At 43.9% G+C, this 18662-nt stretch overlaps 1 protein-coding gene across 1 annotated transcript in view; it reads right to left on the reverse strand.

The window, feature by feature from the left end:
• The window catches only part of LAMA5 (laminin subunit alpha 5), a 213091-nt gene that overhangs the window by 28425 nt on the left and 166004 nt on the right, over positions 1–18662 (reverse strand). Inside the window, exons 46-56 of the mRNA XM_066625238.1 lie at positions 16936–17036; positions 14998–15178; positions 12830–12973; positions 10945–11096; positions 10740–10850; positions 10093–10204; positions 8067–8237; positions 6507–6703; positions 4449–4565; positions 4118–4272; positions 557–698 (exon numbers count right to left, since the gene is read on the reverse strand). Of these exons, the coding sequence (XP_066481335.1) occupies positions 557–698; positions 4118–4272; positions 4449–4565; positions 6507–6703; positions 8067–8237; positions 10093–10204; positions 10740–10850; positions 10945–11096; positions 12830–12973; positions 14998–15178; positions 16936–17036 (1583 nt within the window). The remainder of the gene's footprint in view (positions 1–556; positions 699–4117; positions 4273–4448; positions 4566–6506; positions 6704–8066; positions 8238–10092; positions 10205–10739; positions 10851–10944; positions 11097–12829; positions 12974–14997; positions 15179–16935; positions 17037–18662) is intronic.

Here is an 18662-nt window from a genome sequence, read left to right on the forward strand (position 1 = left end):
AGAACAAGGACAGAGCCTCCATCTTTGAATGGGTAGGTCTATTTCAAATAAGCTCTTGCTGGTTTTGCTAATGCTGAGCTCACTGTTTTATAAACCTGAGGCATTCAACCCACTGAATCAAGTCAATACAATCTACAGAGGCATTTTCCAATTTGCTTGCACAATCTGGATTTCCATTTTGGGCCATGTGGATCAGGATCAGGACAAGGTTCAGGATGACGGAGTTGCCAGTAGAGCAACTGAGGGAGCATTTTGGCTGTCAACAGTACCCCTAGCAAGTGACTATCAATTTGCTGGGTTCTTTTCCTCTTTGTCTGCCAGGTTGCTCTTTTCCAGCAAGTCCTACAAACAGAGCTGTCTGTCTGGAAGATATCAGAGCAAGGGGAAAGTTACAGGAGAAAGAAGTCAGGTCTCTCTGACAATGACCGCTGCTGAACCAGGCAGAACTTGTTTAAATGGAGAGGCACTGGACTAATCAGGAGAGTTGCACTGCATTTTGGTTTAGTTGGGTGCATAAACCACAGTCAGGATTTAAATGCCTGCAGGAGCCCCCTACCGTCAAAGCTTCACTGGCAGCACGGTTTGCCTCATTGGCTGCACTCTCTGCATCCTTAACTGCGTCAATGATGCTTGCATAGGCGTTGGAGGCATTGATCGCTCGCTGAATGAATCCATCCTGGTTTGTGCCATGTATGATGCTGTTTTGGGAAGACAAATGAAGACATACAAGAAAGTTTGCCAAAAGTTCTGGTAGGCTCCAGCTGCTGTCATGGTTGAGGGGTCCAAAGGTTTTGTGCTTTGTGCTTTCAAGAAGGCAGTTTGCCCAGGATCCTGCCAGTGTAGTCACACCAAGAAGCTGTCTTCAAAAGTAGCATACTGGAGCTCCCTAAGGAGCTGTTCCCTTACCACTGCTAACTGATACTGTGCCTTTGAAAATCTAACACATGGCATCAGGGAAGAGATATGGCAGGCCTTAAAATGTTCCTATTCTTCCTTCATATACAACAGCAGGAGAGGAAAAACTAGCTTTCAGATTGGTTCAGAAATACTTGTTGATAGGATTGTGAAGCCCGACCTTGCTACATAAAAGGTAGCACGTAAGCCATGTAAGCTCTAAAAATACCCTAAAGAACCTTCTACCACACTGACTTCTTACCCCAGTTGCTACAAGGAGTGCTGGCTAGAGAAAGTATATAAATCCAGGGATGGTTATGAACTCACTAAGGATTAAAAGAGATACCCTTGAAATGTTGAGCCTGTGAGATCCTGCTAGGAGTTATGAAAATCTCACGTGATGCTGTCTTATACTGGATGAAATCATTGAGCCCTCTAGCTGGCTGCTATGCGATAGCAACTATATAGTGCTTGGAGGAAGGGGCTTTTCTAGCCTCATTGGGGGATGCCAGGGATTGAGTGTGCTCTACCACTGAACGATGGCTCTCCTCCATCTCCTTCTATTTCAGCATGCTCTGTTGTTTTGGTAGTGGTTTCTTTTTCAAGCTCTCACCTTGGCAGAAAAAAAAGGCGTGCTGGGATGGTTTCATTTAATCCTTCAGAACAAAGGAGCTCATTATATGTACCTCTGTACCTAGCACACATCTCAGTCTGCAGCCTCTGCAAGTGTGGCTTTACCATCGATTTGTACAACGGCATTATAATATTAGCTGTTTTGTTCTCAATACCTTTTCTAATGATCCCAAGTATAGAATTGGCCTTCTTCACTGCTGCCGCACATTGGGTCGACACTTTCATCGACCTGTCCACCACCACCCCAAGATCTCTCTCCTGATCTGTCACAGACGGCTCAGAACCCATTAGTCTATATGTGTTGATTTTTTGCCCCAATGTGCATGACTTTACACTTACTGACATTGAAGCGCATCTGCCATTTTGCTGCCCATTCTGCCAGTTTGGAGAGACCCTTCTGGAGCTCCTCACAATCACTTCTGGCCTTCACCACTCGGAAAAGTTTGGTGTCGTCTGCAAACTTTGCCACCTCACTGCTCAACCCTGTCTCCAGGTCATTTATGAAGAGGTTGAAAAGCACCAGTCCCAGGACAAATCCTTGGGGCACACCGCTTCTTACCTCTCTCCATTGTGAAAATTGCCCAATGACACCCACTCTCTGTTTCCTGGTTTTCAACCAGGTCTCAATCCAGGAGGGGACCTGCCCTCTAATTCCCTGACTATGGAGTTTTTTCAGTAGTCTTTGGTGAGGGACTGTGTCGAACGCCTTCTGAAAGTTCAGATATATAATGTCTACGAGTTCTCCCGCATCCACATGCGTGTCGACCTTTTCAAACAATTCTAAAAGGTTCTTGAGGCAAGACTTACCCTTACTGAAGCCATGCTGATTCTCCCTCAGCAAGGCCTGTTCTTCTATGTGTTTTGAGATTCTATCTTTGATGAGGCATTCCACCGTCTTACCCAGTATAGATGTTAGGCTGACCAGCCTATAGTTTCCCGGGTCCCCCTTCTTTCCCTTTTAAAAGATTGGTATGACATTTGCTATCCTCCAGTCCTCTGGTACTATGATCGTTTTGAGGGACAAGTTGCATATTTTAGTCAAGAGATCAGCAACTTCATTCTTCAATTCCTTAATAACTCTAGGGTGGATGCCATCAGGGCCTGGTGACTTATTGATCTTTAATTTATCAATGAGGTCTGAAATATCTTCTCTTTCAGCCTCTATCTGACTTAATTCCTTGGTCAGGAGGGGCCGTTCGGGCAGCGGTATCTGCCTGAGGTCTTCTGCCGTGAAGACAGATGCGAAGAACTCATTCAATTTCTCTGCCATCTCTAAGTCTCCTTTTATCTCCCCTTTCCCTCCCTCACCACCCAGAGGGCCAACTGGCGGGTTTCCTGCTTCTAATATATTTGAAGAAGCTTTTATTATTCCCCTTAATGTTGCTGGCCATGCGTTCCTCATAGTCTTGCTTGGCCTCCTGTATCACCTTCTTACATTTCTTTTGCCACAGTTTATGTTCCTTTTTATTCTGCTCATTAGGGCAAGACTTCCATTTATGGAAAGAAGCTTCCTTGCCATTAACAGCCTCTTTATTATTATTATTATTATTATTATTATTATTATTATTATTATTATTATTATTATTATTATGGCCTCTTTACAGATGCTTTATTATCAGACAAAATTCAATAACACAGCTAGGCAAGCAACAAGATTCACACTCCCCAGTGCAGGCTGGAATGGCAAGCATCACAACCAGAGCCATGGCTGGACCTTGACATTCTGTTCTGCCATGACTCATTAACATCCCACACTATCTTTTGGGGCTGTTGTAGTTAAAAACTGTGAAGGACCTTGTACAATGAAAAACCAGGGAGCGTTTCACCCTCCAAAAGAGGCTGATTTGGAGAAGCAGAGACTTTGACCAGAATCAGATATGCTGCACTGGTTCTCAAACTTTTAGCACCAGGACCCACTTTTTAGAATGAGAATCTGTTAGGCGCCACTGGAAGTGGCGTCATGACCGGAAGTGACATCATCAAACAGGAAAACTTTTAACAATCCTAGGCTGCAATCCTGCCCACACTTACCCAGGAGTAAGTCCCATTTACTAGCATTATTAAAAGCATATACAGCCTGTTAAAAGTACAGATGTGTAAGATTTCCCCAGTGCAGTCACATGCCATAGTAGCATAAAATCTAATAGATTAAAAATAAAATATTGAAATGAATGGGGACACACCTGAAATCAGCTCACAACCCACCCAGTGGGTCCCAACCCACAATCTGAGAAACACTGAGATATGGGATTCACCCCACTATAGCAAAAAATTATCTCAAGGGGAAAAAAAAAACTTTGCTTTCTCATTTCAAAAATTGAGAAAGGGTTCATAAGTGAAAATGACTGCAAAACTATTTTTATTCCATTAAACCGTTTCAAGAACTGAATTAGAAAACTGCTTAAAACCTTGGATAATGAAAATCGAATTGTAACCCTCCTTTAGCAGAATCCCTTTTTTCCCCATGGTCACAAAATTCTAGGTAATATATGAGAAAGTACCATTAGGCAGATATAATCAAGAAAATCCAGGACACAAGCCCAGCTAAGTTAATGAATAAAAGCTCAGGCAACAAAACAGGAAATCTTACCTAGAGAGGTTTCGTGCCAGCTCATCCAGAAGCTTTGCATGGTCTTCAGCCTCCTCTACAATTGGGATCTTGCTGCTGGCGCGAGAGTATTCTTTTGCCTTGTCTGACAGAGGATACCTGGCTCCATCCAGTTTGGCGGCCAACTTCTCAGATTCCTGCAAGCCAGCAGGGAATATTTGTTAGCATTCATTAGCCTTGCAAGTCCTGCTTCTCCATTCCTCCCTTTACTGGCAGGAGATGCATTTCAGTACAGACAGTAACATGAAGAATATTCAAGCTCTTGAGAAGGACTGCAGTGCTGAATCACAGATTGGCCTTCTGCACCACTTACCTCCTTAGCATTTTGTATGATCTTCAGAAAATCAGAGACCTGGGCAAGATGGTCCTCAGCCATGTGCAAAGTGTCCTGGACTATGCCATATTGTTCTTGTAGCTCCTTGCTTTTTTGCTGTTAGATGTAGGATAATAATAACATGAAATACTGCAGACCAACCTAAAAATCCAACATTTTATGTTTTCCCAAGGTCATCACCATGTGATGTAGAATGCCTTGATAATGCACACTCTTCACACAGATTCTCATCCCACCTGTTTCTGGCTATAGGACTATCCCAGACCCAGAACATCTCCCAACTCGAATTTGGAGACCAAATAAACTAAATGGACACTATCTTGATGAGATGAGCCTTCAACCCCGTGGTTCTCCTTGCCAATCTGCTGTCTAAGATGATGGCCTCATCTGGTCTTGTGGATTGGCTGGCCCTCATTAGAATCATTTTGAATTTGGAGATTCATCAACAGACTGGCACATTTTATTAGTCTACAGTTAACAGAACTGACATAAAATGTTTATGAAGATACAGTACATGCCATGACTAGGGTACACCATGCACTTCCACTGAAATGCCAACCATGCTATTTCTGATGTGAGTCTGGAACTGGCAGTCCACAGAATGCTTTAAAAGGTTGTCATCAGTTAATTCAGATCTCGATTTGCACCTGAGCTGCAGTTTTTTCATCTCAGTCACACATCTTCAACTTGAAGCCTTATAAACGGCAGTTCACATTCAGAGAATAAAATTCCCTTGACACACTGTGACATCTCACTGGATGAATTGCCTGGCCTGCTAGGCTGACCAAAAGTCCAGGTGATGCTAAGTATTAAAAATAAGCATCAAAAGAGGCTTTACAGCTATGACTTTCAAAATAACTGTACTAATGTCTCAAAACTCTTTGGTACTCAGGTTGATGTTTCTATTACTATTACTTGTATATACATTTGGCCCACAAAATTATATGCCACCATTTATATCTTAGTCCTTAAAGTTCTACAGGACGCTTTATTATTGTCACATGATTGGTGGATGGTTCGCTGAAAACCCAGTGCATGGCAGCTGTGAAAAACTTGTGAAATTTTTGTGTGGAAAGCATTATATACATATTATTAATAATAAAATAATAATGGTAACTAGTAACAAGATAAACAGTAACCACTCTTCCTTTTCTAACACCAGTGCTAGAATAATGTACCGCCTGCTATGTAGCACTGCCCTTGATGAACACTCAAAGGCTTCAGCTTGTCTGCCAACAGAAGCAATACAGAGAAGTATTTCTCTGTATTACTCTACACAATCTGAGGACATAGACCACAGGTAGAACAATAACATTGCACACAAGAGGCAATGCTAGTATCAATCAAACTTGATGGGAGTTAATCCTATTCTGGAGATGACTATACCTCAAGGGAAGAACATGTATTCTGTCTGTAAAAGTCCTAGGTTCAACTTCTATGATCTCTTGTGAAATGGATCTCAGGATGCTGTGCTGTGAGAGACCTCTGCTTGGAACACGGACGACACTGCCTACTAAAGACAGTACCAGTCTCAACAGACCAACAGTATGACTCTGTAAGGCAGCTCCTTGTGTACTAAACTGCTCATTTTATGGGAAGACCAAACCCCTTTCTCTTTACTTTAGTTCCACCTAGAAATACCGTAAGATATGTTCAAGGAAAAAGGGTGAAATGGAATAATACAATAATGACCACACAAATATGACAGAAAAAGCAATTATGGTTGCTTAGCAGCCAGTTGTATTCTTTTTACACTCCCACCTCTGCCTTATCTCAGGGAGGCTCTTTAGCCCAATCTCCTCTGAAACTACAGCCACAGCATCAGCCCAATTAGCTCTTGAAAGGATCCACTGGAGGTTTCCAGCTGAATGGGCCAGATATGGCTGCCAGAGACACAGCAAACACATCAAACAGCCCATATACCAGAAATGCTTTACCCAGAACCAAAACATTAGGCAATTTTAGCTGCTCCTATAGTAACATCAAATTCCCTCAAACACCACAGCTCATTCAACACACACGTGAGCCTTCTCATACCTGGGTTTCCTCCAGGTGATTACGATATAGGCTGTTAAGGTCCTCTGCTTGGCGCGTTTTATTCACAGCTTCATTCAGGGCATCTCGCAAGTCCATGAGCTTTGAGCTGTACTGGTCCAGTTGGTCATTGATTTGGTTCACCATTCCTTGGTTGGAATCCAACTTGCCAAAGAACTCAGTCTTCACACGATCCAGCACTGAGAGAGGAGAGCTCAAAGTAGTTACTGACAGATAAAAGCAGACAGATCTGTGTGCCTGCAGGTTCAGCACCTGTGGCGGCATGTTCTCCTCCTCCCGGCACTGGGCCCAACGCCTGCCTGGTGCAGGCCCACCACCAGTGCTCTCTCAGTGCTGTAAAACATGCTTTATGGTATGTTTATGGCACCCAGCGCCAGTGCTAGGGCTCAGTGCCAGCACTGGAAAGTTCAGGATTGGGCCCTCAGTCTATCTCCAGAGTAAGCTTACTTTCTCACATCATCATCATTCTTTTATTAGCATGAACACAGGATCACTAGAACTGAGTCCAGACATATGTTTGGATAAAACATAAATGAAATATGGAGCAATGTTCATGTTGAAATTTCATCTACATATAACACAGGGGTGTCCAAACTTTTTGGCAGGAGGGCCACATCAGCTTTCTGACACTGCGTCGGGGGCCGGAGAAAAAAAGAATTAATTTACATTTAAAATTTGAATAAATTTACATAAGTTTACATAAATGAATATATTAAAGATGAACTTATATGAATGAATGAAAGTCTTGCAATAGCTCAAGGTCTATAAAAGGCCTTGCACAAAGCAAGGCTGGCCTTTCCTTTGCAGCTGCTACTGCATCACAGACGTGAAACAACAAGCAGTGGAGAGAGCCCTTATCCCACAGCTCACGTGAGAGGTCAAACAGTCACCCTCACGCTGTGAGCAGTTGCATAGGACCAGCGTGGACTCCAACAAATCTCTGGAGGGCCAGAGGCTCATTGGAGACTGGGGGCTTCCTGAGGGTTGCATTGAGAGGCCTCGAGGGCCGTATGTGGCCCCAGGGCCGGGGTTTGGGCACCCCTAAATATAACAGGTTGCATTCCAAAATGTTTCACAGACAAAAACTTCAGCCAGACATTGCTGGCAAATCCCATCTTTCTCAAGAAGTCTACGCAGGAAATTGGTAACTGGAGGGAGGAACATTTTTAGAGAAATTGAGATTATGGTAGGGTTTGGGGGCGGTCTTTGGTACAATGGCAGGACAGAAATTTAAATAGATGGGATGACCACCAAGATTCCTTTCAACTCAATGAATTCTATACGACTGTTTGGTTATGACTGGTTCACAGTAACATGTTCTCTGCAGTTACAATAAGTTGCAGGAACAAATAAATGAGAAGTCAGCCTAGTTTGATTAGATAAATATTATAAACCTCCCTGTGCTTCCAACCAGGAGATTCCAATGCCATTTGGTAGCAGTGTCCCTAACCATTTGCAGAGAAGATTTCAACCAGGCCCAAGTTGCCCACTGACCATTCCAACAAGCACCCTGGTCTCATGTGTGGTCTTCACTACACTCACATTTCTGAGCTTCATCATTCTCCTCCACAGCTGTTGCTCTTTGGAAACTAAAATCCAAAGCCTTCATATGTCTCAGCATTGCATCTACCTCAGCCAGCTTCTGACGGAACTCCTCTGTGGATGTGGTGCTGGCATTTGCAGTGGCAAAGACATCCATCTGGTATACAAGATCTATACAAAACACCACACCAGACAATATAGCCATCAAATGTAGTGCTCTAGTACATTAAACACATTTTTAAATGAAGTGCATTATTTTATTTATTTTACTTTTTAAAAAAACTTTTTTGCACACTTTCTACATTTTTTTCCCTTTGGGCCCAAAGGTTCTGCCCCCTTTATACAACGAGTTCAGGATGGCTTTAATGAATTAATTCATTTTATCTGCACTATATCCCTGTGGGGTCAGTTAAGCTGTGTGTACCTTGTCCAAGGTCCCAGTGAATTTCACAACTAAGTGCTGCAGGGATCTGAACCTGTGTTTCCCACATGCAAATGAACGCTTGAAAAACTATACTACACTGCATTTGTGCAATTTCAAATATAACTCTGCATACTTGACAGCCAGCAGCTTGCTTTGTTTCCGTAAAAGGAAAGTCAACAATCTCAGGATGCCACATTCATTGTCAGGTTCTGTGTTGGATGCCAAATTACAAATGACCCTTTGCAGATATGGAATCTTCCAGCCCTGTTTCTCAAGGAATCAATTTAAACAGAAAGTCCTCGTTTATCCAGTGGAGGCTGTTGTTCTGCTCAATGAATTTGTCTCACAAAAGGCTTGCAAGTTACAAGGGGCATTCTCCCATTCTACAGTTTTCATTCACAAGAATGAATCAGCATGCCCATTCTGTGACCAAAAAAATCACAATGTGGAAACAGCTTTCACAAGTATCAATTCACAAGTTAGGCCCCCAAATCTGGAAGGTTTCACAGACCTATGGGTGGACACTGTTGGAAATGCTTCCCATGTTATGGTGCCTGCCATGGGAATATTCATAATCCTGTTCTTCATGTGCTTCAAAAAGTCTCTAGTGTTTTGAGAAACTGAATGATGGCCAAAATAAAATGATTTTAAAGAAGTTTCTCTTCTGAAACATACACTTTTAAATCTTTTTTTCTGTTTTCTACCATGGAATTAAAGGGAAGCATACGTGTGATTCTCAATTGGTCTCCCCTTCAGGGACCCACCAGACAAGGCTCTACAGCAAGGTTGCTGCATCATTATTGTATCATTGTATCATTGTATGACTTGGTCCTCAGTCCAAGACTTGGGACATGTGATAAACCCTATGTTGAGTTGCACAATATTGCAGTGGTCCACCTCACATATTGTAAGGATGAAGGCTAAAATAAGCATACCACATCACTGTTCTCTGAAGAGTTATTCAGATCTACACAAAACATTCCCATCCCTTGACCATGGAGCCTTTAAAATGTTGCCCTAGGTGCATGAAGGGTTTTTCCATGAGCATTTGGAATAATGCTTAAATGACCTAACCAATGCATGGGGGCCAGTCATAAGAACATAAGAAGAGCCCCACTGGATCAGGCCAAAGGCCCATCTAGTCTAGCTTCCTGTATCTCACAGTGGCCAATCAAATGCTTCAGGGAACACACAAGACAACAGACATAACCCGCGTCCTGGTGCCCTCCCCTGCTTCTGGCAATCAGAGGCAGCCAACCTCTACCTTCTACATGCCTTGAACATACCAGTCATGTGAGCCCCACTCATGGAATGTGCACCATATCAACCCTGCGATCTGGACCCATCCAAACCGCTCCTATCCACATGGTCTCATCACTTAAGGATTAACCCAGTTACACAGTAGCTGCTCATTCAAAAGTGTCTCCTATACAGCTAGAATAACATTTAAAGAGCCCCACAGTCTACTCAAATCTCTAACAGCACTGAAAAACACCATGGCTGTTATTGCAAGTTGTTTTCATGCATGATGGACTTGAATTTTCTTCAGGTGATGTCTTTCTAAAGCAGGCATAGACATCAAAGCGACAGGTTGTGTCTCACCATTAATTTTGTTCCGAATTTTCCCAATATCCAGAATGTGGCTCTCTGCTCGACGGTAGCTGTCTTCTGTGCTATGCCTGAGTTGGTTTGCTTTTCGGTCAGTCATTGTTGCCTAAAAACAACATTCCAGGGTCAGTGGAGGTGAACAAGACTCAAGACAGCGGGTACAGCAAACAAAATTGGGGAGAAAAAACCTTCAGATTTGGAAGGCTTTTGCAAAAAATAAAAAAATAAATCAACATTTGCATGTCTGGGATGCTTCTTATCCTAATTAGTGAGAGAGGCCACAGCACCACTATGATGAATTCTTTGCCTCATATGAAGCTGCTCTACATAGTTAAACCATTGTGTCTGCTCTGACTGGCAGTAGCTCAGTGATGCACCGGTAAGACATTTTCCTGAGCCTGCTGCTTGAGATCCATTGAGCTGGAGATCAAACTGGGGAGCTATGGTATGCAAAGTATGCACTCTCCCACTGGGCTCCATTCCCCTTAGCTTCTGTAGTAGGAAGTTTGCTGGGGATCCTTTTGTAGCTCCATCTCTGAAGCTCAGGAGGACTAGGCAGTGTCTGCCAGGAAATTGTCGCCTGAAACAGGGTCTGTTGTATTTGTACCACCAGATGGAAAGAGAAAAGAAATACACTGTGCCTTGTGTTGAAGTGCATTCAGATCCTGAACGAAGTCTGTGTTCTCTTCATCTAGTTCATCTGCCTGTTGCCTGGCCCTATTTATGGATCTCTGATAATCATGCAGGAGGTTCTGCAAGGGAAAGAGAAAATGTGAGCCAAAACTGTGACCCAGAAGACCTACAGAAAAACTGAAGTAGAAGAATTTGCTAGAGAACTCTGCATACCGCGATGGCTTGCATAGAGCCGTTGATGCTATGCAGACGGGCCCATGCGATGGAAGTGGCATTGAGGCTCGTCAACTGGTGCCTGAGGGCAGGGAAGGAGCTTTCAATCTTCTGAAGATCTTCCAGCAGGAGAAGAACACAGCTGTCGCAAGCTGTTAGCAAGAGAGGAAAGGAAGTGTGCATTTCTTAGATAACAGCCATAACAAATACAAAAGACTACCTTACATTAGAGTGGGTGACCAAAGTGACTCCAAATTCCACCAGGTTCAGGGTGAACCATCAAGATTACATTATTGGACCATCAAGGCTAACAGCTAACCTAAACCATTTTTATAATCCACTTGTAAAACTTCTCAAATCCACAAAGCAGAATTCCAAAGGTCAGGTATCTATTGGGGGGATCTAGAATAGTCAGTTAAACTTAATTTTGATGTGGGCTTTCCTGCTTCCTTCTTCCAACCTCTCAGAGCCTCTTGTGAGGCTTGGTGCATCCCCAAGTCATGCACCAGCAGCTAATAGATCACAGCAGTGGTTCTCGGACCACTGCTTTTTTTAGACTGGGACCCACCAGAAGTGATGTCATTAACCTGGAAGTGATGTCATGCCCGGAAGTGACATCTTCAAGCAGGAAGTGACATCACTGTGATGCCAATGCCGGAAGTGATGTCATTAAGCAGGACATGACATTACTTCCAGGTTCTCACCTAGGAACTCATAAATTTCAAATGACAGGAGAAAAAATTCCAACAGAAGCTTTTCCCAGTTCTCTGTCCCATGCTACCATTGCTATCAAGCATTCCACCTGTAACATTCAATATGCTTCTTGTAATGAGGTGCGTGTGTGAAGGGTGTGCTTGCTTCCAGCTAGTGTCGAGTATGGCATTAATATATTTTGAACATGGTCATCAGTGTTGATGGCACCTTGCAAACCTGAAGCCTCCTACAGATCCAGCAAAACCAGACTTCTCTGCACACCTGTAAGACAGAAATCTTCCATCTCTCCTAGCCCCCCAGATCAACCACATGCTAGGTCCACTCACATTTTGCCAGAATCCAAGATGGCGCCACCCACCTTTTCATGACCCACCCAAAATCGGGTTGCGACCCACTTGGTGGGAACAAGTTTGAGAACCTCTGGATCAGACTAGCAAACAGTCCACAGACCACACTTTGAGAAGCACTGCTGTAAGTTATGGGTTTACGCCTGTACCCAAACTCCTCGTGCAAAGCCCAAGACTCTGGTATGACACAATGATGTGCTGTGTGGTTTGATCCTGCCTAAAACTATCAGTGCTGTTAAGCAGTGCTCTTGCCTTGAGAAGTGGCTTAGAATTTTTAATATAAATGAAATAAATATCCATATAACTGTTTGTGATATCAAAGGCCACAGAGCACTTACTATTGTCAAGTAGAGACAAATGAGACATTGTAGGGACATTTATTTTCATCTCAGTTTAAATTGGTTAATGTCTATGGCTTTTTTTAATTAAAAAGAAGCAAGCTTGGCTCACTTGTACATGTATTTTACAGCCATTTGCTTTGTAAGCAGCTCACTGCTGTATGTTGGTATTCCTGCTCTCAGAGAGAGATATGCCTTGAGCTGGAATGCATAAGTAGAACTGTTGGTAGTTTTATCTTGTGTTAAGAGAAAGGAATTTTTCTGTGCTTTTTCAGGCCTTTATGCTTCTTTGAAACATTATCTCTCCCCCCGCAAAATGCAGAGCACCTGTACAGGAAACTAATGTCTTCTCCCCTTCCAACACCATCCAGGGCTTGCAAAAAGACAGTCTCTACCCAGTGTGTCTGTTCTAGGTGAGTAGATACATCTGGGATCAATGAACTTGTATAAGGAAAGGAACATATCAAAACAAAGCAAAGGACTAGCCTTCACATCTCATGTTGTCTGAGCCATCCACAATAGGAATCTCATGCTTTTCTATACAGATGTTGCACTGTTTCCCTGTCAGGCCATTGGAGCAGGTGCACTCTCCAGTCCGGGGATTACAGGAACCTCCTCTGCAGTGGCATCCTGCCAAGAAAAAAATGAAAACTTCCTTGACTTAAGATACACTTATAAGGTCACAACATTTTCATTGCATTGATCAATGCAAAAAGGCTGCAAATACCACTGCTACACCATCCACCACCATAGAACCATGCCTGCACATAACCCTGAACTGAAAAGCACAAAACATTAAAACAAAACAAAACCAGCCCAATTCCTTTCTCATCTTCAAAGTACCCAAAAAGCCACTTACAATGTCAAAAATCAGAAGCTTCTTATTTTTCAGTTAAGGGTCCAATCCTATCCAACTTTCCAACACTGATGCAGCTGTGCAAAAAAGGTGTGCGCTGCATCTTGTGGTGGGGAGGCAGTTCAAGAGGCCTCCTCAAGGTAAGGGATTGTTCCCTTACTTCAGGGCTGCGCTGCGGCTGCATCAGTGCAGGAAAGTTGGATAGAATTGGGCCCTAAGATTTTTATCCTTAGGTTACAGTCCCTGTATATATGAAACAAGGAACATCTAGACCAGTGGTTCTCGAACTATTCCGGCTCACGCCTCCCCCAATCCTTGTAGCCATTGGCCACGGCTCCCCATTACAACGCCTCACCTCAATCCCCCCAAAGTAGGGATGAAGTTGTTGTAATTATACACTAGAAACAAGGCTGCCAGCACTCTGAGGCTGCAATCCTAACCACACGTACCTGAGAGTAAGCCCCATTGAACAAAATAGGACTTACTTCTGAGTAGACCTGGTTAGGCTTGTGCCCTGAGTTTGTTAGCAGCATATCTGGAGGGTTTTGGAAAGGGAGGGGGGAAGTGATGAATCTGCAGGAGGGGAATACTTTGTTTTGTGTGTATCAGCTAATTGCAAACTGAGACATTGAGACTGTTTGGCTGGAATCCTAACCCCACTTTCCTGGGAGTAAATCCCATTGAATACAATAGGACTTACTTCTGAGTAGACCTAGCTAGGGTTGTGCCTTTGTCTTACAATAGCAGCCAACAGAGTACCCCCCCCCCCCCAAAAAAAAGGGAGGCAGGATGAAAAAGGGGATGGCTGAAAAGAAATGGGGAATTTTTAATCAATTTTTGGAGACAAAGCCAACAAGAGTGGCTTTTTTTCTTTTTTGAAGGGGGAGGAAAAAGAGAAAGGTGAGGATTCTTGGTTAAGCTGACACAGACCCCAAGCCTATGTAGGTCTACTCAGAAGTAAGCCCTATTTGAGTCAAAGGGGCTTACTCCCAGGAAAGTGTGGAAAGGATTGCAGCCACATACAGCAAGATTACAACTCACCCCAAAGTAGACGGGGGCTGCTCACACACATACACCTAACATGCAGATGTCACCCCTGTTCCCCCCAGGCAAGACGGAGGGATGCAGGCTGGGGCATCTGGACACCTCCCCACTAGGAGCAGGCTGGCTCCTTCCTTCCCAAGCAGCCTTGACCAATCCCAGGATGCCCAGGGTGAGCAGCACACTGGGAAATGTAGTCCTTGGGGTGAGGTTGCACATGGAGAGAGCTCCGTGATGAGATGCAGCACCTCTGCCTGCCCAGCCAGCCTTCTCTCCCACCTCCCCCCACCATGTTTCACACGCCCTCCCAGCCTCACGCTGCCCCACCCACCTCTTTCACAGCTGCAGAAAAGCAGCAAGTCAGCAGGCAGCATGTGCAGCTGAGCAGAGCAAAGCATCCTCTCTCCCCAGATGCCTGGCGATACCCCTGGAGGCTAGCCACGCCTCACTAGGGAGGTGGGACGCACTGATTGAATACCTCAGATCTAGATAGAGTCCCTATAGGAATATCTTATATACAATGTGTTTCATTACCAACGGTGTCAACTAGATGAGCTATAAACGGTATCAATAGATAAGCTATAAACTTTATGGATACAACCACTTTCCAGTACAGCATCCAGCAACTGTCCTGTAAAGGACAGCATACTTTGGATTCATCAAGGGCAATCCTATTCATAAAACATATACCCAGCCTTCTGGCCTGAGTAGCAAAAGCCAGACCTTTCCCTTAGTTTGACAAGAGTGGCCAACTTACTCGAGCAGCCGTTCTTGCTGAGTCCCCAGTAGCCCGGAAGGCACTGCTGGCAACGGGAGCCACTTACACCTGGACTGCAGCGACAGTGGCCATTCTGAGAATGGCAGTCTGGGCTCACAGATCCAATGTCACAGTCGCATCTCTGACAGCCAGAGCAGGATTCATAGCCATAGTGCCCTTCCTGAAGGAGAAAAGATTCAGTTCGTTTCCAGTTTAAAAGTGGTGGTGGTGGTGGGTGGTGGTGGACAGGTCGATGAAAGTGTCGACCCAATGTGCGGTGGCAGTGAAGAAGGCCAATTCTATGCTTGGGGTCATTAGGAAAGGTATTGAGAACAAAACGGCTAATATTATAATGCCGTTGTACAAATCGATGGTAAGGCCACACCTGGAGTATTGTGTCCAGTTCTGGTCTCCGCATCTCAAAAAAGACATAGTGGAAATGGAAAAGGAGCAAAAGAGAGCGACTAAGATGATTACGGGGCTGGGGCACCTTCCTTATGAGGAAAGGCTACGGCGTTTGGGCCTCTTCAGCCTAGAAAAGAGATGCCTGAGGGGGAACATGATTGAGACATATAAAATTATGCAGTGGATGGACAGAGTGGATAGGGAGATGCTCTTTACACTCTCACATAACACCAGAACCAGGGGACATCCACTAAAATTGAGTGTTGGGAGAGTTAGAACAGACAAAAGAAAATATTTCTTTACTCAGCGTGTGGTTGGTCTGTGGAACTCTTTGCCACAGGATGTGGTGATAGCAACTGGCCTGGACACCTTTAAAAGGGGATTGGACAAGTTTCTGGAGGAAAAATCCATTACGGGGTATAAGCCATGATGTGTCTGCGCAACCTCCTGATTTTAGAAATAGGCTATGTCAGAATGCCAGATGCAAGGGAGGGCACCAGGATGCAGGTCTCTTGTTATCTGGTGTGCTCCCTGGGGCATTTGGTGGGCTGCTGAGAGATACAGGAAGCTGGACTAGATGGGCCTATGGCCTGATCCAGTGGGGCTGTTCTTATGGTGGTAGAGCAGTGTTTGCTTCTCTTTTAATATGACCCTCTTTGCTTAAGAGGACAGGTCTTCATTTTAAAGTAGCGCAACTCATGACAAAAGGGTTGGATTAATAGCAATGCTGTGCTTTAGTACACAAGTGCTCTGATAAACCTTGGGATCGTAGACTGAACATATGTTTATCCCAAGTGGCAGATTAGGGTCATCTCCATGTTTACTGCAATTTGTGTGCAAACAGGAAGATTTGGTTCATCACTTGCATCAAAAGCACCAATAAGAAATGGGCATTTCTTTCATTTCTGCTTCTTCCATCAGGCACCCAGGCATCCACTGCAGCATTCAGTCAGATATCTGTTTCAGCCATCAAACTAATACACAGCTGGGCTTAGGCTATGGCACTTCCTCAATGGAGCCTGGGATGACTACACCAGTAACAGCCCAGATATGTTATTCCTCCTATTGGTAAACCTGAAGGAACTGCTTCAAGGGCCAGTCTGGACATGACTTTCCTCCACATCACATTCTCCTCAGTGGCAGACTGGGAACAGGTCTTAAATTCCCCATTTGTTGCTCCCCTCACTAAGAAGTGAAATGAGTGAGTGAACCCTCTCAGGATCAGGGAAGACCTTCCACTCAAACATTCACAGGGTCTCCTGGTTTAATCCGTAACTTCTAAACTCCCACACGTAATGAGGTGCAGAATAGGGGGAGTATGGGGGGAATTGAGTGTATGACTCCACTGGGCAAACACAGGATCAAAGAGCGGGCTGGAGAGAGTTCCTGAATATCAAGGAGACCACTGCGATATGGAAGAAAATAATGAACTGAAAAAGGTAAGACTCTCAAGGTTATAGCAACAAAATGTCACATGATACATACAGATATGAGTAGGGGGCCAGGGATTGGGGAATGCTCATTTCATTTTACCTGACAGCGGTCGCAGCGCTGACCTGTAACTCCAGGCTTACAGCGACATTGGCCAGTTCTGGGATCACATGACTCAGTCCCACAGGGCATGCAGGTACATTCTGCAAGAGAAAGGGGAACCAAGTTTTTTTTTTTTTAAAAAAAAAGCAAAACACTTTTTACCTCTTAAGTGTCTTGAACATGCTGTAAAACACATCTGCAACACTGGGAGAGGAGGTAGCTCTGGGCTTCAGCATCGAGTGACTGGCTGGTGGACTTCCAGCACCGGCCAGTGGTGGGTATTTTTAGGTTAGGGGGAGGTGGAGAAGGCAGCAGAATCTGCTGCAGAATTTGGCGACCCAACACAGGTCTCCTTGGGCTCTGCGCCCCTCAAACGTGGGTGCAGAGGCAAGGAGACCCGTTGGCACCATAGCAGCATTACCTGGGGTAAGGAAGCAAGCTCTCCCTTACTCCCAGAAGACCCCGGCGGTAGCCTCAGTGCCCACAGGATGCAGCAGTCGCCATTTTGGTGCCACTGCTCCTCTGGGTGCCACCAGGTTCAGCACTGGGCTGTAAATCTGCACTAATTTGTATTTGGAAAAAAAGTAATAGTTTGAAGAAAAAAATCTGGTCTCCCTTTTTTTAAGTTGAGTGGGAAATGAAGCAGAACATCTCTGCCAGGATGGTACCAGTTACTGACCATTTCGACAAGTACCTGTACTAAAAATAATATTTTTATTAAGTGCCATATTATGAAAGAAAATATTTCTTTTTAAACCAGCTGCTGAATGAATCAGGGACAACTTTTCAGCTACAAAAGGTTTTTTTAATTCAAAAATATACTCCTGAAGCCATCCTACAGATTACTGATATTCAGTGGTAGGTAAAGAAATCTAACTAGATCACGTTCCAACCTAAAATAAGTTACACCAGGGAATCCATCAATGTTTTCTTTTCTTTTAAAGAGAGAGAGAGAGAGAGAGAGAGAGAGAGAGAGAGAGAGAGAGAGAGAGAAGGAAAAAAGATTTAAAAAAAACAGAAAGAAGGAAGATGACAGACATTACTGTAAAACATTAAAATTGGATCCCAGTTTTGCAGGCTAGGTTGATGGTGGGACTTGGGCAGTGGTAAATTCAGAAGTTCATCATATAATCCATAACTTATCACGACATCAACTTCTTACAAAGACTATATAACAGAAAAAATCAACTACAGATATGTGCCCCTTAACGATGGGGATATGTTCTCTGATCCCTGTTGTTATATAATTAGGTTCTTAAGTGAACATTCAGCCCCATCTAGTACCTTTGCTGCATAAACAGACACTCTGCTGCAGGCCATGGGAGACCTGACCACCACATTAAGAGCCTCTTTATTGTGCTTTCATCACTGCTGTATATGTGGTACGTTGTTAAGCGAATGGTTGTTAAGCAGCACATGCCTGTATAAACCTTTTCATGAAATTCGGCACTGTTTTCTTGTCCTGTCACTTACTCCTACTTCAGAAGTTATCCTACTTCATTTAAAGAACTAGTTCTTTTCATTCCAAGCTCTTGGAGTGGACTGCAACATTTAAAGCAAATATATAAAAATTGAAAGATGGAATTAAAAAACATCCCAGATAAATACAAAAGGTACTTACTTACTCCCAGGTAAAATTGCCAGAGTTTGTTGTCTTACTGTAACAAGAGCCACATACTATCTCCCAGAATCCTTGAGAAAGATGATGACCTAGCCATTACTGTACC

Source organism: Tiliqua scincoides, chromosome 4 (genome assembly GCF_035046505.1).
Source record: "Tiliqua scincoides isolate rTilSci1 chromosome 4, rTilSci1.hap2, whole genome shotgun sequence".
In the NCBI taxonomy this organism is placed as follows: domain Eukaryota; kingdom Metazoa; phylum Chordata; class Lepidosauria; order Squamata; family Scincidae; genus Tiliqua; species Tiliqua scincoides.